This window comes from Ochotona curzoniae, unplaced genomic scaffold (genome assembly GCF_017591425.1).
Source record: "Ochotona curzoniae isolate NIBS_2020 unplaced genomic scaffold, NIBS_Ocur_1.0 contig_2723, whole genome shotgun sequence".
Lineage (NCBI taxonomy): Eukaryota > Metazoa > Chordata > Mammalia > Lagomorpha > Ochotonidae > Ochotona > Ochotona curzoniae.
Window position 1 is genome coordinate 20,123,327 of NW_024465573.1, and position 20,855 is coordinate 20,144,181.

At 49.8% G+C, this 20,855-nt stretch overlaps 1 protein-coding gene across 6 annotated transcripts in view; it reads left to right on the forward strand.

Annotated features, from left to right (window-relative positions):
* NCAM1 (neural cell adhesion molecule 1) overlaps positions 1-20,590 on the forward strand; it is a 296,800-nt gene extending 276,210 nt beyond the window's left edge. For 2 of the 6 annotated variants that reach the window (XM_040977262.1, XM_040977259.1), the window contains 5 exons: positions 3,951-4,075; positions 7,179-7,356; positions 15,716-15,923; positions 16,915-17,031; positions 20,120-20,376. In XM_040977262.1, the coding sequence (XP_040833196.1) occupies positions 3,951-4,075; positions 7,179-7,356; positions 15,716-15,923; positions 16,915-17,031; positions 20,120-20,240 (749 nt within the window). In that variant the 3' untranslated portion in view covers positions 20,241-20,376. Of the gene's footprint in view, positions 1-3,950; positions 4,076-7,175; positions 7,357-9,837; positions 10,063-15,715; positions 15,924-16,914; positions 17,032-18,081; positions 18,198-20,119 lie in introns of those variants that run through there. The other 4 variants (XM_040977258.1, XM_040977261.1, XM_040977260.1 and 1 more) reach the window with 4 other exon arrangements.
* The last annotated feature ends 265 nt before the right edge of the window (positions 20,591-20,855 follow it).

A 20,855-nucleotide genomic window follows, 5' to 3' on the forward strand; every position in this document is an offset into this window, starting at 1 on the left:
TGGTCATCCTTTAGAAATGCTGCCCCTAGATGGGTTATGTTGCTGTCTGAGGATTTCACTAGTTTAAAAAAAAAGAAATAAAAGAAAAGAAAAAACACCATAACTAATTTTCTTTCCTCTTGGCAAAAATGTTTTAAAAATCTCATCTTTTTTCAAACTTGAATTCCTTTCAGAGCATGGGGTCCCTCGTTATATATAGCACATGTTCATTGTGCGCATCAGAGGAAAAATACTAAATGTTACACCTGCACATTATGTGACATGAAGTGTGCAACTGCTATGAAAAAGTCATCCACATGCTTCTGAATGACATGGGTGTCACGCCAATAAAATGGCAGCACCCTAGAGTGCTTAACCCTGCTAAACGTGAGAACTGAGTTCTGTGGTACAATTTTTTGGTGATTTTTTTACCCAATGATGGTGATGTATTTTTTAAATGGTGATTTCAACGAAGCAAAATCCAACTAAAACAAAATCAAAGAAAAAGGAGCTAGTTTTAGCTGTTTTGCTTTGGTTTTTTGTTTGTTTGTTCTTTGTCTTTGGAGAGACTTGAGGGATCTTTTTCCAAAATAGCACTTCTTGAGGTAATTTCTTCAAGATTGATATGCACAAAGTTGACGTGTTTGTGCTATAGGCAGATCCCTCAGGTGGTTCTTACGGTACATCACCTTTAAGTTGACTAGAGACTGTATCTTTTGTGTTCTGTCTTTCGTGTTGTGAGAAATAGCCAAGGTGTGGATGCTAGTTCACTCTATTGCAGTGGTTGTCACTGGGTCACCGTAATGGCAGAGCTGGAAGGAGCCCTCGAAAGCTCCTGCCACAGGGACCACGTGGAATAGGGGGAGACACGGAGTGACTGGCCAAGGCAGCAGAGCTCTGACTGTTTTTGCGGTGTTAATTCCACACCCCTTATTTCAGAGGAAATAATGAGTACACAGCAGAGCACCCCTGGGAACTAATCTCTTATACGTCCAGGAGGGTTAGAGAAGGGTTCAGCCCTCATCAGGTGGAAGAGTCACTCATGCTTCCTAATGAAAATTCTCTTCTTCCACCCAACATAGGGTCATCTCCGATAGGCCACCTGACACAGACACATCAGCTAGGCCATTTGACACAGAGTGATGTATTAATTCCAACTGCAAAAAGTCATAACGAGTGATTTCCATTTCTATGCAGTATAGGATTACCAACAGGTCCAGGTTGCCTGGGATTAAGGAATTTCTCAGGATGTTGAACTTCTAGTGCTAAAACTTGACACGTTCCAAACCCTCCTAGATGAGTTGCCACTCCAATCAGTCAGAAAAAACTTGTCAATTTCTGTGCGTTCTTCTGTTTGCTCAGTATTGCTGAAATCATACAAGGTCTTCTACTTAGAATACAATCCACTTGGAGTTGATTTTTAGCTCTGCGTATTTATAATATTGTAGACATGGCTGAATAATAATTCAATGACTTAGAAGAACCCAGAGTAATTTGAAAACCCAGCATAACTTGACATACTTAACTCAAATTTCTACTTGCCCCTAACCATCAGTTTGGGGCAATAGATAGATCATGGATTAAAAAACAAGACCAAGTTTTGTCTTTTTTTTAAGGCTTGTTTGTTTGGTTGTTTATTGAAAGAGCTACACACAGAGAGGGAAAGACAGACAGAGGGGTCTTCCATCTGCTTGTTCACTCCCAGGTAGCTGCAAATACAGGACTTGTCAAGATCCAAACTGGGAGCCAGGAGCTTCTTCCCATCCTCCCACATGGGTACAGGAGCCCAAGCACTTAGGCTATCTCTCACAGCTTTTCCGCAGTGGTTAGCAGTAAGCTGGACCAGAAGTAGAGCAGGTAGGACATGAACCAGCACCCATTAGAGATGCCGGTGTTACAAGCAGCGGCTTTACCTGCTACGTCACAGCACTAGCCCCTTGCCTGCCCTTTTGCTTCTGTTTTTGTTTTTTCTAGAACTACTGGTTCGGGAAAAAAATAGTCAAAGGTACCTCTTTTCCTAAATATCTCTAAGATATCAAGCCTACAGATGCCAGATATACAACTTTGATGAGCTCTCAAATTACTGCTCCCCAAAACTGGATGCACAAACTAGATGTAGCAGAATCCACATTTCTAACAAGCTCCAGGTGACGTGCGTAGAGCTGGCCCTACAAGTGTGAACACTAAGACTCCACAAGGGAACTTCAAAACATTCATGGAAAATGGAATTGAAAGATAACTTTATTTTAGTATCAAAAAATTAAGCTCATGCATACTGTTTTATGATAATGCATTTTTCATGACTCTTTTGAAGACCCTTCCCTAGGCATAGATGACAAATTATATTGAGACAAAATAAACCCTTCTTTTACTTCCGTTATCTTTGAACTTGTTGAAGCACCCTCATATGTTAGTTTCTTCTGTTTTTTCCTTGTGTCCCCTGGAGGAGATTTCCAACTAGCTGACTGGAGTAGTGAGGTTGTCTATAGCTTTGTCAGCAATCTTTTCATTAAAGATGGCCACAGCTTGGTGACAAACTCCTGGCTCTCTTGTCCCATGCCTGTGATCCCATTTCTCAGGGTGACCCACTCAGAAGGTAACTGCTTAGCCTTCCCAAATTTCCTCCCTGAGATCATGAAATAGAAGTGAACAGCACAGGATTCCCAAGCCTGCTGCATCTTCATTTTAACTTTTTGTGTCAGATATACACTCACCTCACTGCTTTTAGCGTATACTAATGAAATAGTTTCTCTTAAAGTCAGTCTGAGTTTTACTTCTTGTGGAACTGTCCGAGCCCTAGTGCTGTGTTATGTATATACAAGTTCATCTCCCTTCCTAACCTTGGATTTGCAGTGCTACAAACCTAGCATATGTCGCAAAGAAAGGGGAACATCACCTTTTTTTTTTCTGTTTAGAAAGCTAAAAACATTTTATTCTTCTAACAATTAAAAAGACTTTAATGGCTGTTAATCTAATACATGAAAATGCCAAGGTTAATTACTCAGTGGAGCCATAAATGCAAGCCCCTTACAAAACACTTTGTCAGTGCCAAATCTGCTTTATTTAATCACAAATAGAGACTCAGCGGAGGGAGAAGGGGAAGAGTTATTTGTCTGAAAGGCAGAGTTGGCAAAAGAAAGATGGAGAGAACAAGAGAGAGAGTTCTTCCAACCACTGGTTCACTCCTCAAGTGACTACAATGGCCCGGGCTGGGACCAGGCCAAAGCCAGAGTCTCTCCTGAATCTCCGACACAGGTAGAGGGCCCCAAGCACTTGGGTCATCCTTCTCTGCTTTCCCAGGTACATTAGCAGGGAGCTAGGTTCTGTACTACATAATACAATGTAAGCAACAATAAAAAAAAAAAAAAAAGAAAGTGGAGCAGCCAGGATTCCAGCGAATTCCTAATAGGACACTGGCACTGTAAGCAGCAGCTTAACCCTCTGAGCCACTTGTTTTCACTTTTAAATGATTCTAAGTAATAAAATCTAACTTATCGAAAGCTAGTCGCAAAAAAATGCTGCCTCGTTTGTTCCCATTAGGAGTCAGACTTCCCTGCGGTTAAAGGTATCCAGAAAAGAAACTGAACTATTTTGTAAAATAATTGTATGATGTAACTTTTCTCCCCTCAACATGTTTTCCCATATTCTTCAGGCTGATTCTCTAGATGTGTGAGGTTTATAAAAATTAAACCTTCATATACAGGTACCAGAGAGAGAGAGACAGAAAATGCCTTCTACTGAAATGGTACGAAGGTTGTGTGAACAGAAAGGCATCTGCAAAGGCACTCCCCACCTGGGCTATTTCTAAGGCCCCAGCCAGAGTCTGATGTTGTATATGTATGGCTTTTTACCAATCTGAATTTCTGAGAAAATCAGAAAAAGTCCATCCCCCTCCTGCCACTGCACCCCCTCTGATGGATTGGCTGTCATCCCATGGACTGGAGTTCATTTGAATTCACTGCCTGTTTCAGGGGAACCCAGTGCACCTAAGCTCGAAGGGCAGATGGGAGAGGATGGGAACTCTATTAAGGTGAACCTGATCAAGCAGGATGACGGCGGTTCCCCCATCAGACACTACCTGGTCAAGTACCGAGCGGTGAGTCACCTCCCAACCCATGGCTGCAGCTCTCATATGATTAAGACAATTATGTGCATTGCCGGGTGGAGGGAGGAGAAGGGTGGGACCAGCTTCTCTGTTTGGCCAGTGGCTCAGCGGCCCTGGGCAGCGCCTCTAGTCTCAAGACAGACATAGAGCTGATAGAGTTCATGGGAGTCACAAACTCATGCCTCATTCTTTTTTTCCTGAAACTTGTCAACAAACCTTCTTTACCATCCTCTGGTGCCTTTTACAAAGGTCTTGCTGCTGTTTAGCAATCACTACCTTTGATAAAGTGTGTGCTGTGGGAAGACCGGCGGGCTCCCTGCATGGGAACCTGAGAAGTCAGCCTTACAGCTGGAGTCACTGGAGCAGCAACCGATAGTTGCCCCGCCTTAGCTGGGGAAGCCAACATTGCCATCCAGGCCTCAGGCCCCTGCCCATGGTGGCCCTAAGGTCTGAAAGCAAGGCTACATCCCTCCCTGCTCAGCACTGCTCCACCCAGCCTGGTCCAGTTCTGCAAACAGGGGACCTGGCGCTAAGCCCCTTCTTTCAAGTTTGCTCATCACCCATCTGAGAGTCCCATGGTTTGCCTTTTGTCCCCAACCCCCTAAACTGGGAATCACTCTCCTGTTAGGTTTTATGATGACATCTAACTACTGAGCGATTTATAAGCAGTTTCTGGGCACTGGGGTAGCCTATGGTTCCGAATAATAGGTAATAGAGAGTAGTGGACCAGAGCAACTTTCTTTCTTCAAATTGCCCAGAGGCAAGCTTTTGCCAGTGAGTTGGCATCCTTACTCTCTGCTATGTGACCAGCCCGCATGGGAGAGACATATGGATCTTCATCTGGCTGGATATTTACGGTGTCAGTCCAGCACAGAACCCTCCAGCCATGCTCGCTTGCTGCTGGGCAGCCCTGTCCAGCACTCAGCCCCCATGCCTACTTCATTTCTAAACCAGGTGGAATCTGACCCAGCAAGAAAAGCCTCATTTAATGTCGCTAAAGCCTAACCCACTGTTGAGGCTTCCTCATTCTGGAGTAAGATGCCAGGACTGCACGGGCCCTCTCAAGTACCCCACTGGAAGCAGAGGCCTCTGGTCATGATTATGCTATTGTGTGGCCCAGCGGACAGAGCACAGGTTTCAGAGCCAGCCAGTCAAGACATCTTGTCCCAATTTGCCCGCTTATCAGCGTATGATCTGACAGGTCACCCAGTTAATCCACAACCTCAATTTAAGCAGTTGTAATGATAGGAATAAAACTCACTTATTGAGCAAGGATTAATTATAATAAATTCAAAGTGCCAGGAATGTGTCTGGCCCTAGGAAGCCTCTATAGATGGGCACTGTAATTACGGCTAAGCTGTGGCCACAGGCTACAGCTATTTCCTACATGAGATCACCTCGGAACACTTTGCCTAAAGAACCATGGTGACTTTACCAGGCAGGTCCGCATTGAAAGTACAGGGGGCAAAATACTAAGATATGCTAGATTTCAAAAATTTTCTCCATCCTCTTTGGTTTTGAAACTCAATGCCTATTAAAATGATTATATATTATCAATGTGAAAGTACAACATATGCTTGCCTTATGAAGTATGTGCCTTATAATCTGGTTGTTTCATCTATAATAATGTGTATCAACCAAGACAAAGGAGATAGAAGAGACAACTCAGTTTTCCCTGTTTGAAATTAAAGCAGGGTCACGCAGTGTCCTGCGCACAAGCTGACTTGCCGTGTAGCCCCACCTTCCTGATTAGACTCTATGGAAGCTGGGGTCTCCCTCCTAGCATTTCTCTATAGCAGACAAGGGCACAGCAAAAGCTCTAGCACATTCCTAAAGGCTTCTCCTTGGCTCCACCAACCATTCTTCCTGGAAGAAGCTTTGGTAAAGCAGAACTCTTCTCCCAGCTTTAGTCAGGAGCCTCATATAGCTGCTAGCCCACCTTGCAGATTTGTTACTCCTTCTGTGTGTCTAGGCAATGCCCCTTTGGGGTGGGAGCCTTGTAAAAAGATTGAAGGTTATCAAGACTTAAACTGTGTACTTGTGAGGCTGTCTGAGGCCTCTGTCCATAGCTGTTATGGCAGGAAGGCAATCACTCGACAATGAACTTAAAACCCACACCCAGTTCGAAGTCACTTGTGGGTGTACAGGTTACAACAAGAAAGGGTATTCAATGAGAACAAGAGAGAATCAGCTCCAGCTCCCTGTCTGCAATTATGCCCAAGCCAAGCTGATGAACTGAGAGGAGCCTTCCTGAAGGACCTCGGATTATCCCAGGATGGGCCTGACAGTGGAATTTCTGTGACACCTCACCTATTCAGCTGCAATTGCAAATGCAGGGCAAGGCTGCATGGAATAGGAAAATCCCAGCAGTTGACTGTTGAACTGACTGCTTTTGAAAAGGAAGACCGCTTTAGCTCCAATCTGTAGGGCACTGTGATTTGGGAAGGGCTCCTAAATTGCCTAACTTCCCTGTCAATTCCACCACATCAGATTGAGCCAGAGCCTGGTAACCTCCCTTCCCCTGCGAACTTGTTGTAGGAAGACAAAAAGAAAAATGTCTGGAAACACTTTTGTGCAGTTCCCAACACATAGTAGGCTCTCAATGAAAGACAGGTTTTATTTTGCAGAAAGCTGGGATCTGTGCAGGTGTTCACACATCAGGAAGGTGAGCCGCACCCACCCCTGAGTAGGGAGCAGTTTTGGAAATACGCAAGACACATTCATTGTATTACTCTTCTAGGACGCCCTGATACACACATGCCCAGCATTGGAAAGCATAGCTGTGGGGACAGCTTGTGCCCGGAGTGCCTACATGGTGTAGGGTAACACGATGCCTAAGAGAGTAGCCCAGTGTCACATTGGTGCCACTGCTGTTTATGTCTGCAATCACACAAGGTGGATCTCCTGGCAGTATCTTCAGAAATTAGTCTCTATAAACACATGAAGAATCAAGAACCTGGCTTACCATGGTTTCTGATTTCTGTTGATTGCGCACCAATAATTCTTCCCTGCCCTAAGTTCCAGCCATCTACCCAGGTTTGTGTCTTAATGTTCTCTGGTGTTCTGTGTCCCTTGGGCCAATTTCTCCCAGAAGCTGTCCTCCGAATGGAAACCAGAGATCAGACTCCCATCTGGCAGTGACCATGTGATGCTCAAGTCCCTGGACTGGAATGCTGAGTATGAGGTCTACGTGGTGGCTGAGAACCAGCAAGGGAAATCCAAGGCGGCTCATTTTGTCTTCAGGACCTCGGCCCAGCCCACAGCCATCCCAGGTACAGCTGCTTCTGCTCTCTTGTTAGTTTCCTGCTTCAAAGTAATGCACAAATGCTGCCCCTCCTAATGTGCCTGAACAATCCTGACAACATGCTTGCTTACAGCCATCCTCATGATCGGTTGCCCATGCCAAGCTTAGTTTTGCCTTGTAGCTGTATCTATGCAGTGGGTTGAGATGTACTGGACCCCCAGGAAGGCTTGGCCAAGCATCCTGGGGAAAAGGTCCTGTCTCATTCAACTTGGAAGGACTGGTCTCACCAGTCCGTGGGACCCCTCAGATGGGAAGTGCCCTGGCTCCTGCCTTGCCTTGGAAGCTGGTTGAGTAAGGATCCTGTCTTGAGACCTCATCTGCCATCTGCCTTTCCACCCTAGGACCATAGAACTGTTTTTAATGCCCTCTATCTGATGCTTGCTCTATCTGCACAGCCATGGTCCAGATCTCTTCTCTGGTAAACCCAAGAGAAGGAAGAGATGGTGCCCAGTGAGTCACACAGCCTATCTACCAAGGGCTTCTCAATTGATGCAGAGGTGACATTGAGCCTCTTGAAATAGCACAGAAGCCTGGAAAGCACCATCAAGGAAAGGCAGTCTGTCTGCTAGAGACCATGATGGCAGCAGATCTCCTAGGAGATGCAGATCTGTCTCTAGGGATCCAGGACCAACTCCAGTGTGTGGGAATAAAGTGAGAGTTCTGTTTCTGGGCTGGTTCCCTTGCCACTGACAGCCAGTCTCCTCCTTGCCTAAATCTCTCAGAGAACAAAGAGCTCTTGAACATCACTCCCTAGTCCAGCCAAATGCTAACAACAGACAGGAGAGGTAGGCATGGGTCATAGAGCTGTAGTTTGTTGGAGGGACCCCCAATCCTCTCTGCCATGGCCAAGTGCAGGAGGCAGATGAACCTACCCTGTGTGTGGTTTCCCCCAGCTCTCAGCTCAGTTTTCATGATTATCTGTCCCAGAAGGAAACAGGCCAGACAGGGTATGAGCCACAATGCAAGGCTGTGAGTGCAGAAGTGGGAGAATATGGCAGCCCCCAAACAAGAGATTAGTGCATGGTTCTTAGGTTGTCCATAAGAATCTGTTTTTGTATGTATGTGTGTGTGTGAGAGAGAGAGAAACAGAGAGGACGAGAAAAGAAAGAGATAGACATGTGGGGCCTCCAGTGAGTTGCCAGGTGAGTTTGAGACTGTGAATCCGAAGTGTTCATTGTCAGGAAGACTGTTAAGACAGGGATGCTGAGTTGGGCATGTTTTCCCAGGTGCTGGTTACGTGGTTGGGGTTGAAGGTGAGACAAGGGTTGTGGCTACAGGGCATGTCCTCTGCCCTGCCTTCCTTTATATTCTTTGGTCCAGTTCTTCCTTAAAATTAGCAGTCCTGAGTGAATGCCCAGATCTTTGTGAAATACATAGGAGGTGAGAGACTATGAGACCAAGTAGACTCTAGGCAGTGAAATCAAGTCCCTGTCGATCTCTGGGCTAAGACCTGATAGGCAGGTGGCTCAAGTGTACTGCATCAGCTTGTGGGGTCTGACTGTCCCAAGTCAGAAATTCTGGGGAGACCTTGTCCTTCCAAGTCTTGGCAGCTGGAGTCAGCCTAGTGAATGGGAATTGCCCAGGTGCCCACTTAGGCTAGAGAAGGCAGCAGGTGGGGTGGACTGGAACAGTGGGAGAGCTGTCACTCTCCTTGCCTACCGTGGGTCTGTGGCTCTACACTCAGGTCTCAGAACGATTGTGTCTCTGAGCTTGGTTGGACTTCTCTGGCCATTGTGTTGGGATCCAAGAATAAAACCTCTCTGAGTTGCCAGATGGACATGTGTGGTTGCATTCTGTGGTTGGGATGGTGGCAAAAGGAGAGGGATATAGGCCTAGGCCCTGGAACAGCCCGATGATGGGGACTTCAGCAGTGGGAACGAAAGCCAGATGCATCTCTGTGCAGGCTGGCACCTGTCCTGTGCACAGGCTGCTGACCGGTGCCTAGCACGGTCATCCAATGCATCTCCACCACCAAGGGCAAAAACACTAGGCGCTAAAAGACCACATTCATTGTCAGAGGTAACCCCCTCCTAATCCAACTCTCGCGTTTGACTGTGGAGGCTCCCATTCTCTCACTTTAATTTCATTTGCTCGCTGACCCCCTAACGCCAACGTTAACCCTGCTGTGCTGCTTCTGGCATTGCTAAGCTTCTGAACTGGCCTATGGGATTGAGCCCGCACTGAACTCCTTCCTAACCTGTGTCAGTTTAATTGACTAAGTTGAATTAACCTTGAATTCTTGTGTTTTCTATATTTGACCTATTTTTTTTTCTTTTTATCTATTTTTTTTTCTCTGTTTCTGTCTCTACTCCCTCTTTCCTTCTCTCCCCCTCCCCTCCCTTTTGTCTGTCGTCACACTTGTCACCTTGGACGTCACTGGGACATTCCCACTGCCACCTTTGTTTATAAACAACCACATTATCTCTGGGAACTCATTGTTTGACTCCAGCCACCCTGGGAGGCAATTCTGCTTCCTACACTTTTGTCTCCTTGCTTTTTTCTGCAGTGACTCTTTTTTTGCTCTGTTAGGAACTTGATCACAATAGTTCAATTTGCTTAAAAACCCAATTATTCTGAAAGTGATCAGTACCCCGTTCAGATGAACCCTGTCAGGACCACCACGGCCATTGGCCACTGAGCAAGCCCTTTGTGTGGGAGAGGAAGGTTTTCAATTGTTTAAAAAAAAAAAAAAAAAAAAAAAAGCTTTACCTCCAGATATTTCACCTTTCATAGAAACTTCTGTGCTACTTTGTAAGGAGTTTGCCCCCTTTTTCATGACAGTAAAAAATTGAAAAGCTCTTTCTTTAACTATGATTTTTCTTAAAAACAAGACAAAAAAAAGCATCCTACTAGGTTTACAGATAATTTCCTGCATATCTGCTGCTTGCTGCATTTTTTTTGTTGTTGTTCATGCCGAAGATGTAGCAGAGGAAAAATTCTAAGTACCTTCTGAAGCTTGCATCAAACTGTTAAAACCGTTCACGTACCCCATGCTAACTCTGTGTTCTTCCTCCACCATCCTTCAATCGAAAGTTTTGGATTGACTTGCCTTTAAGTACTTAAGTGCCCGTGTTGGGGGAGGCAGGTCACAGTTCAACTGAGCGCATGGCTGACAAATAGACAAATTCAGTTCCCCTGCAGCCACTGCAGTAGAAAGCTTTGATGCTTTGGTCCCAGTAGCATAACCAGCACCTTCTACTGATTCTGGAAATAGGGTGAAGCTGTGATGTGCCCCGCACATGTCAATTTTTTGAGAGGTGCTTGTCTCCCAGTCAGACAACATGTCATAGATCAGCACAGAGCTTCTGGGTCTTGGGGAATCATGATCCAACTGTGACCTGTGTGATCACTGAATATGACAGTCCCCCAGGCAGACTGGGAGCATTTCCTGTGAGCCTGGCATGAGACCTGTCTCCCCCTGTAGGTGCTCAGGTGTGTGGAAGGGAATGTACCGGCCAGCCAGATGTCCCAGCCCCAGAGGGCCAGCACATGGGATGTCAGCCTGCCAGCACCTCCTGAATGTCCCAACCACAATGTTGGGCAGTTGAGTCAGCAACTCTTCTAAAACTCCCCAGAGCAGCCAGGTACTTCCACCTGCTGTAGGAGACTCAGGCAAGCAGGTGTGTTTCGCAAGTTCCCGCACAAAAGCCCAGGACTAGATCCTGCTGGGGATGGGTGTGCTCACAGGTGGGACTTTTGTACTGAATAAAAGTGCCCTCCCTCCATTGTGGTCACATGTCATGCTGCACATCTCATCTCTGAGTGTCTCCACACAAGTTTGATTTTTTTTTTTTTTTGTTCTTTTGGGTTCTTGATGTATTTTTCCCCCTTGTGGTTGTTTTTCAATGTTCCAAGACTGGCCTTTCATTTGGGAATCCTTATGGAACATCCTGCCCTAGCTGTGGTCTATGGGCAAAGGCACCTTGCTGGCATACACTTGGGGCCCAGCATTCAGGGCAGAGCCTCACATGTAACCACCCCGGGGCTGCACGCAGCTCAACAGCTGCAACAGGCGAGTGTCTCTTGCCCCAGCCATAGCCCTTTCCCCAAATTCCCTGACCTCACTTCTCCCCAGGGCAGCAGAAGCAGACACAGGGCAGAGCCACAGAGAGAGAAAGCTGGCATCCGCGGACCTTGGTGTGCGAATCACAGGTCAGGGAGGGAGAGCTACAGGGAAGGCAGAGGCGGCTCCCGCTATGGGCCTCCCAACTGTTGTGGTTGCCTTGCACAGACACCATGTGGTTACACTCTATAGGGCCCAGCTTAGGGGTCTGCCTCTCCCTGGTCCCAGACTCACCCCCAGGGCACAGACAGTGTCAGTGTCTCTGAAGGGATCCTGTACTGATCCAGCCCTAAAGAGCAACCTGCATTGGACCCTAACCCATTAGCACATCCAGAGACCAGGCAGACCTGCGCTGGTAGAACCTGGAGGTCACCAGGGTCATTGCAGTGGGCCCATTCAGATAGGCCCAAGGCTTGTAATGAAAGATAGCACTTGGGGGACAGCATAGCATGCCTCTGTTCCCACTGGACCCTGAGTTCCCAGGGAAACCTGGGACCCTCAAAGACCCCTGCAGGAGTGGGTACTTCCCACCTTTCCCCAAACAACTCCCACCCTGAGCTGTCCACATGCCACACACCGTGGGGTTCCTGTGCTCATTTTGGGGCTATTTATACAGCAGGTTTGGATCATGTTTTTCTACTAATACGAATGCTAACGTTGTTGTGTAGATAATCAGGAGGCCTTTATGAAGTTTACACCTTTGCATTATTAAAGAAAATAACAGTTCATGTGAACTTGCCCACGTGTTTGGATTTTATTTGGTAATTGCGTGTCCAACAAAGTGCCCAATGTCCCTTCACTTTCTCTCACCAGTGCCCAGCTGTCTGATCACCTGGAGAGACCTCACAGTTGTGACCTGGTGGTAGCCAAAGGAAATACATGCTCTTCCTCCAGAGGAATAACCAGCTTTCCTTAGCCCCCTGAGAGTCCCAGCAGGAGGGGGAAGGCAGGGTCATCCCCATGGGGACAGGGTTGTCTCGTGGGGACAGGGACACATTTGCAGCCATCAGCTGCATGACTGTATAGCGAGGTCTTGTGTCCCTAACGGAGGCTGCACACAGTGATTTCACCATTGAGAAAATCGGTGAGAAGGTTTCAGGAAACTGCATTCTGTTTATGGTCACACTTAGACACCTCCGGCAAGTCCCTGACACCAGCTGTCTGTTTAGCTGATTACAGAAAGAAGCAAGCAGACACAGAAAGGGTTGACGGGTAAACCTCTCGGCAGTTCTGAAAACCTGACAGTCAGATGAGGGATTCTCAAATGTGCAGGAAACACCAGGCTTCCATTGCACAGTGACTCTGGCCCACTGGGACAGCCATAAAACATGAGACTCATAAACCCATTGGAAGGCCTAAGGAAGCAGACACAGGTGGGGCCAGCCAGTTCCCACTTGAAGGCCAACCTCTCCCAAGCCAAAACAGCTGTGAGCTTGGAGAGCCTAGCACAGGCAGGCCACGGCAGAAAACAAGGTGTTTTCTTGTTCCTTCTGCAGAATGTTAGCCAGCATTCAGGAAAGAACCTTTGGCCTTCTGGCTTTCCTGGATTCAACAGTTCTGTAACATGCACCAAAGAGGAATGAATGAATGTTGGTGGGCCATTGATACTCTCGTCTGTACTGTGACAAGCCTTCTCCCACGAGCTCAGAAGACCTTCACTTGTTCCAGAAGTCTAAACTCATGGCACTCAGTGGTGGGGCCAGCAGTACCCCTCCCTTTTTTTTTTTTTTTTTTTTTTTTTTGAGGAGGAGGAGGGTCTCTGCTCATTCACAGTCCATCCAGTTCCCGGGGGCAAGAAGGCACAGCTCGTGACATGGATGATGGGTCACAGCAGGGAAAGCCCAGGAAAGGTGGTTCTCATGTTGATCCCTTGGGGGTCATGCCAGGTGTCACGATGCTCAGAGTTCAGCAGCATCTGTGGCATCCACAGGCCAGGAGAAAGACACTGGGTTTGCTAGCAAGTCACAGAGGAGACCACTGCCCCATGCTGGGTTTACGCTATGGTTCAGAGTCTTTTTCAACTCCCTAGTGTTTTCAGAACCAGTGTGACCCCCAAGACTGGGTCTGATGAGCTCAGAGCAAACGTGCCACCCCGATTGCTGCCCTCTTGTGCACAGACAGCAGCTTTTCAGCAGTTTATTTTCCCTCTTTAGTTAGTCCTGCCATCTCACATTCACGTATGAACCTCAGAATGCAGACTTAGTGCCACTGAGTCAAAAGCAAAATATAGACTTGGCTCTTCCCCCACCCACACACACACATACCACCAAAATTTTTAAAATAAAATAAAAAACAGGTCACACTCCTCAGACAGGAGGCTGCAGAGGCGCTACCCCCAACATCATGGATGGAGAAGGAACCCAGCACTACAGTGTTTTCCTTGGGAAGAGGAACAGGCCTAGGGACCCAGTGGCCAGGAAGGCTAGCCTCTCTGCCTTTGCTTTTTTGGGTAGAATATACAAGACACATGGGGAAGGGTATGGGTGGCTTTATTCCCATGTGACTTCTGAATTAGTGGGCAGCCAAAATAAAATGCTCCACTGATGCCTGGGCTCAGACAGAGTACGCAGCATACTTTGCCCTTCTCAGGCCTTCCTAGGAGAATGGGCAGGGATGCTGAGTACAGGGTTGGATGGGGCCAGCCAGAGAGGCCAAGGAGGGAAGACAGAAATAGTCCAGGTGCACAGAAGAGTGACATATTTGGGAGCCAGAGAGGCTCCTGCCCAGGTCCAGCTGTGCCTAGAGCTTGGGGGAATGGGCTGTAAGAGATCCTCCTGTGTTCAGCAAAGCACAGCACTGTGTGGGGCTAAGCTCCGGGGAGTACTGGCTGCAGGTCCTGACTCCAGGGCACCAAGCTGGGGGATGTCAGGTAGCCCTGAGAGCTTCAGACAAGGAAACTTCAGACAAGGTCTCATTGGTGACGTGCGGCTGTCAGTTCCATTATCATATCTGCCAGGGTAGGTAACCTTTTGTCTGTCAAGGGCCACTTGGATATTGATAACAATTCACAGCCCATTCAAAATGATCAACTCTTTAAAAAAAATTATCCTGCTATTGCTTCTCAGCCTTTTGGCTAAGATCAAGTGTAAAAAATCACCCTGCTATATAGGCATATTGGATTCTGAGTCGTGCCTGCAATCAGTTGCCTTGGCAGAGCCAGACTAAATGATTCCATAGACTTTATGTGACCCACAGTCCAGACATGCCCCAACCCTGACAAATGAATCACAAGTACCTATGGTTCAGTCTGGAGTCCCTGCTGCCACACTGAGAGATAAACAGTTTCACGGCCTCTCCTGACCATTCTGTGAACTCCTGGGCCCTAGTGGGGGCAGCACCCTGGTTCTTCTGTAACAGCACCTATAGCCCCATGGCCCCAGGTGGGGATGGGGAGAATGTCGCTGAACACCAGAGGAATTAGTCACAAAGGCTGTCACAAGTGCACCCACCCAGAAGCGAGGTGCTGGGTACTGCTGCAGTGTGAGAGCAGAGGGTCCCCCTGGTGTGGACTGTTTGCTCTGTGTGGACGGTTGCTCTGCATGTGTGAGTGCCTGTCTGCAAGTGTGTGTCTCTGGTGAGTTTGCGCGTTTTCCCCGAAGTCTGAGACAAGCGAGTCCGAACTCCCAGATGGTGAGTATCCCCAGACTGGTTAACTCACCCTCTAGGCTGGGCAGGCCTCCACTTGTCCAGAGTCAAGTGGACGGCAGTCATTGTCCTGGGGTACCCTGCAGGAGGGTTTACACCAGGAAGGATGCTGACGTCCTCTGCAGCTGCTCCTGGCGGTGGGGGTGGGGGGAAGGGAGGAAGCAGTAGAGCAGATTAGGCATCTCACTGTGGATTCTGTCCCCAGGAGTCCCAAGCAAGGACTGGGACCCTCCTCCACCCTGTCCCAGACTGCTGACTGGAGCCACAGCCCATTCACTTGCTGCGCTGGAGACGCTCCATGTCCCCAGATGCCAGGCTCAGCCTGTTCACAGCACTCAAGGAGAGGCCCGCAGAGGGTGGGGCTGGAGAAGGTTCATGACCCTGTCTCTAAGTCTGACATGAGATTATCACCCCTCCGTTGTAATGCAGACAGACCTTGTCATCTTGACACGGGGAAATAGAAAGATCCCAGGGGAGGTGTCCCTCTGCACAGGAGCACCCCAGCTTGTCCTCTGGGTCCCACCCTGTCCTCTCACAAGGGCTGTTGCTCTGTAGATCCAGGGCGTTTGTGTCTCCACTTGTTAACCAACAGTCCTCTCTCTCTGTCTCTTAACTTCAGCCAACGGCAGCCCCACCTCAGGTCTGAGCACCGGTGCCATCGTGGGTATCCTCATTGTCATCTTTGTCCTGCTCCTGGTGGTCGTGGATATCACCTGCTACTTCCTAAATAAGTGTGGCCTGCTCATGTGCATCGCAGTCAACCTGTGTGGGAAAGCCGGTCCCGGAGCCAAGGGCAAGGACATGGAGGAGGGCAAAGCCGCCTTCTCGTGAGTGCACACCCCATCCCCATCCCAGTCCCTAGCCCAGAACAGCTGTGACTATCCCCACTCAGTGGAGGGAAAGGTTACCTATTTGCAAAGCAGATTCTTGAGCCTGCTCCTCAGATCTGATGCATGCAAATCTGTCCCTGCATCCCTCAAAATAAGGGGAATGGTCAGAGCTAAAGCTGCCCTGATGCTGCAGTGCAGGGTGGAGTCCGGGATGCTCGCCTTGCTCTGATGCACATCATCCATAAGAGATGAATTCAGGCTCTGGCATGCAGCACAGCCCCAAATCCCTGACCTTACAGAGCTGACAATCTAGATTACCGTCCCTCCAGCATCACCTGGGGAGAAGTAGAGCCTGAACCAGTTAGTGATGGTCTCAGAAGACTGGCTGGGGAAAGGTAGGGCTTGACTTGGAGCCAGCCAGAAAGGGGAAATAAGTTGCTTAGCACCGGACGCATCAGGTGCTTTAGGAATGCATACATACAATGAGACCACATGAGGTTCATGGAGAAATGGAATTCAATGGTAAGTTTATTTTTGGTGGGAAACAGTTTTGAAATCCACGCATAATTATTTCAGAATATGCATGTTCCATGAGCTTTTGAAAGACCCCTCATAGTTACAACTTTGAGGGGTTTTCTTGCCCCCAAATAAGCTTACCTTTGGATTCCATTTTTGGCAAATGGGTTGAAGCACTCTCCTGTGTGTACATGCATGTGTTTATCAGGGTGCTTCTCTGTGCCAGACACTGTGCTGACAAGCCTCTCACCCAGAGGGGACCAGCTGCCACTTGCTCTATTTTGCAGATGAGGAACCCAAGGCAGCAATAAGTCGGTCACATGCTGTAGGTCACACTGCTAGCGAGGACACCTGGGACTCAGATGCCCATCTTGCCTAGGAACTGGGAACCCCGAGGCATCCCCGTTCTCCCTGGTCCCTGCCTCATGCTTGCCCTGGCACATAACCAGCACCAGCAAAACTCTCTCTGCAGGAAAGACGAGTCCAAGGAGCCCATTGTGGAGGTTCGAACCGAAGAAGAGCGGACCCCAAACCACGATGGTGGCAAACACACAGAGCCCAACGAGACCACGCCGCTGACGGAGCCCGAGTACGTGGGCGGGAAGGGGCTGGCACCTCCTCAGCAGAGCCCCACACCCATCGCCTCCCCCTGCCCCAAGCACGTTCCATGCCTGCCACCCTTGGTCCCAAGCCACACCCTGCGGGCTGGGACCCTGGAGCCTGGGCTTGCAAGACCCACGTGGCTAGGAGCTGCCTGTCCCTGGCTCTCCTTAGAGAGAAGGCACTCTTGGTCCCATTGAGGGTGGCTGCCTGGGGTGTTCCTCCAGGGCTTCTTGCACTGATGGGGATCCCTAGACTGTGTCCCCAAGCCTTATTCATGCTCTGGGACTCGCACATTCTACACAGGACACCTTGGATATCTGGGCTTTTCTGATTTCGGCCAAAAAGGGTGAGGGAAACCGAGGGTGCAGAAAAAACTCCCGACCCTCCTGCTACTGGAAGCCTGAGGCACCCCTAGAGACCCTGAGCAGCCACAGCTGTGATGTCCATCTGGCCATCCAAGCTGCTGTGATTTGGAAAGGACCAGAAACTCACAGGACCACAGAATCCATGGCTGGGAAAGCCCTGGCTTCTGGGAGCCCAGTGAGGTTCTTGTCATCTGCTTTATTCCTGTCTAAACCTGTCACTGCCCTCTCCATCCTCCCTCCCCGCCAGAGCCCTGCTGGGTGGCTGGATCCAGGCCCTACAGCACCCATTGCAGGTGCAAGCTGAAATCAAGGCCTGGCTCTCCTGGAGCAGAGCCCTGGGTAGGGCTCAGGAGGCCCCAGCAGGTGTGTGAGTCAGGGAGCCTGGTGCAGCAAGCTGGAGGGACAGCGGCAGGAGAAAGGGCTGGCAGGGCCCTTTGAGACCGCCATGTTCTCTGTCGTCTCCTGTGTCCTCTTCTGCCCACCTGGGCACGTGCCTCCTCTCAACGTCCTCGTTTCTCTGTGGGCCTGTGTCCGTGCCTGTTGCGTCACCGCATGCCCCGGCCACCTCGCCTCTGCCACAGCCCTCTCCTCGGCTCCACAACCTCCTCCCCGCTTCTCTGTCCGTCTCGGCCTCATTGTCTATTCTCTTCTACTTCCTGTCCTCCCCACAGGCTGCCTGCTGATACCACAGCCACTGTCGAGGACATGCTGCCTTCTGTCACCACCGTCACCACTAACTCTGACACTATCACCGAAACCTTTGCCACTGCTCAGAACAGCCCCACCAGTGAGACCACCACCCTGACCTCCAGCATTGCCCCGCCGGCCACTGCCGTGCCAGACTCAAACTCTGTGCCCACTGGCCAGGCCACCCCTTCCAAGGGGCCCGGCGGCTCGGCTTCCACTCCACCCCCAGTTTCGGCCCCCAAGGTCGCCCCCCTCGTTGACCTGAGCGATACCCCGACCTCAGCCCCTGCAGCTAATAATTTGTCCTCTAGTGTCCTGGCTAACCAAGGGGCCGTCCTCAGCCCCAGTGCCCCTACTGGCGTGGGGGACACCTCCAAAGTCACTCCGGCCAGCAAACCGGCCCCTGCATCAGCCCCAGCCCCAGCTTCTGCTGGTACAGCCAGTCCCCTGGCGGCAGCAGCTGCCCCTGCTACAGAAGCCTCGCAGGCCAAGCAGGAGGCTCCCAGCACCAAAGGCCCGGACCCGGAGCCCACCCAGCCCGGCGCCGCGAAGAGCCCACCTGAGGCAGCCACAGCCTCCGCTAGCCTGAAGAGCGAGGCTGCCTCCGTCAGCGCCACAAACCCTGCCCAGGGCGAGGACTTAAAAATGGACGAAGGGAACTTCAAGACCCCAGATATTGACCTTGCAAAGGATGTTTTTGCAGCCCTGGGCTCTCCTGCTCCCGCCACTGGGGCCAGTGGACAAGCCCCTGCGCTTGCTCCTTCCACTGCAGACAGCTCTGGGTCACCAGCGCCAGCAAAGACCGAGTACGACCTCTCTCTGTGTGCTCTGGTTGGGGTGTGTCCTGTGGTAGTGTGCGTTTGTGCTGTGCTGTGTCCTCCTGGTCAGCCATTTTCAGCCCCAGCCAGGACTTCTCGAGCCCCTCTCAGCCCTGGGCCTGTGACAGAGAGAGAAAGTAGGGAGATGGGGGGCAGCAACTAGGCCCCCAGTGAGCAGAGCAACCAGCTTCTGCTCTCACTAATTAGGCCGTGTTAATTACGTTTCATCCTGATCACCCTAGCAGTGGCTTCTGTGGTTCCCTGGGGAGCCCTGGCAGTCTGGCAGCTGATGAGTATAGCTGGGGAAGGCAGCTAAAGAGGCCAAGGTGCCCTTCTCTGTCATCCCTGGGTCAGTGTTGGGATGCTAACCCGTGCCAGGCCGAGTCACTGTCAGCCAGGCACCTTTGTGCAGGAGAAAAAGAGGCAGCCCCTGTGGCCCAGGCTAGGGGTCCAGAAGTACCAGGACCCTTTGAATGAGATGCCCACCCTTCCTTCCTGGGGAGGCAGGAAGGCCCAGGCCAACCCTGTATCTCATGGCTACTGGGTCTGCAATGTGAAGGCAAAATCCTTAGCCCATTGGGTTTGCCCATTGCTATGCCAAAGTGCGGTATTGCCAGCTTAGGCCTGAGTCTCACAGAGACAGGGTCAGAACTAGGGTCTTACCGAGGCTTCTATGGCTGCCAGAGAGCCTCATTAGGAAGCTCCCCAACTCCAGAAGAGAAGGACTCCAATAGCCTGCCCAGCTCCCCCAAGGCCAGCAGGCCCGTGCTGGCCCCCTCCCCAGAGCCTTGCAGAAAGTTGCCTCAGTGGGAGAACATCTTTACATCTGTCCATGCAAGCCATGAAGGCTTGGTACTGAGACACAGGCTTGAGTGGGAACTCTGTTCCCACAGCCAGGCGCCTCGGTTGTAGCCAGCCCACCTGGGCTGCATGAGTGGAAATAGAGTCGCACCCACGGCAAAGGGAAAGATTCGTTCTCTGGGTGCCCCTGCACACAGACTGCATGCAAAAGTCACCTGGGTGCTCCTATGTATGTCCAAATGCATTGCCTCAGGATTCCCAGGAAAGTGTCAGGCAATCCCCATACACATCTGAGATTGGAGAGCTGAGCTGGAGCCTGGTGGAACCAAGGCAGGGAGGCGGAGGGGGTGGGGAGGTGTGCAGGCCACCATCTCAGTGGTGCTCTCTCCCCCATTCTCTGCAGGAAGGGCCCTGCGGAAGCCAAGTCCGAGAGCCAGGAGTCAGAAACGAAGCCAGCCCCAGCCGAAGTCAAGACGGTCCCCAACGACGCCACACAGACAAAGGAGAACGAGAGCAAAGCATGATGGGTGACGAGCCAGGAGCAGAGAGCAAAACCTAACGTGGCACAGCAGCTTCACCGGAGCGTTTCCTGCATCCCATAGACACACACAAACACACACGCACGCACACACAAACACACACACACCTCATTCCTCTAGTGTCTTCTGCCTTTTAAGGAAAACTAAAACAGATAAATATGGGATCTCCTTTTTGTAGGTTTATAGAAAGTGTCCCTTTCTTGCGCACTCACTTGTAAGAAAATGAGACAATAAGGTTAAACCCGCAGGCAAACTAGGACACTCTGTTCCCTGAAACCATTTGAAAAAAAAAAAATTCAAACAAAAGGACCCCAAATTAAGAATCTAGGAAGCTCGAAAAAAAAAGAGAGAGAGAAAATAAAAGGGAAGTCGGGAAGTCTAGGTTCAGGAAGACCACACTTGCTGTTAGCCAATTGGCATAGACCTGTTTCAGAGAAACCCTCCCAGGCACTCAGACTAACCGAATGAACAAAGTCCACAGTTTATTTTTATACTTTCAGTCGAGTTCAAACTCTGTAAAACCTCATCCATAAGTTATCATTTCTGTTCACTTTGTATTTGTTCAGTATGCAAAGTGTGTCACCCTTTCTAGCTGAATAC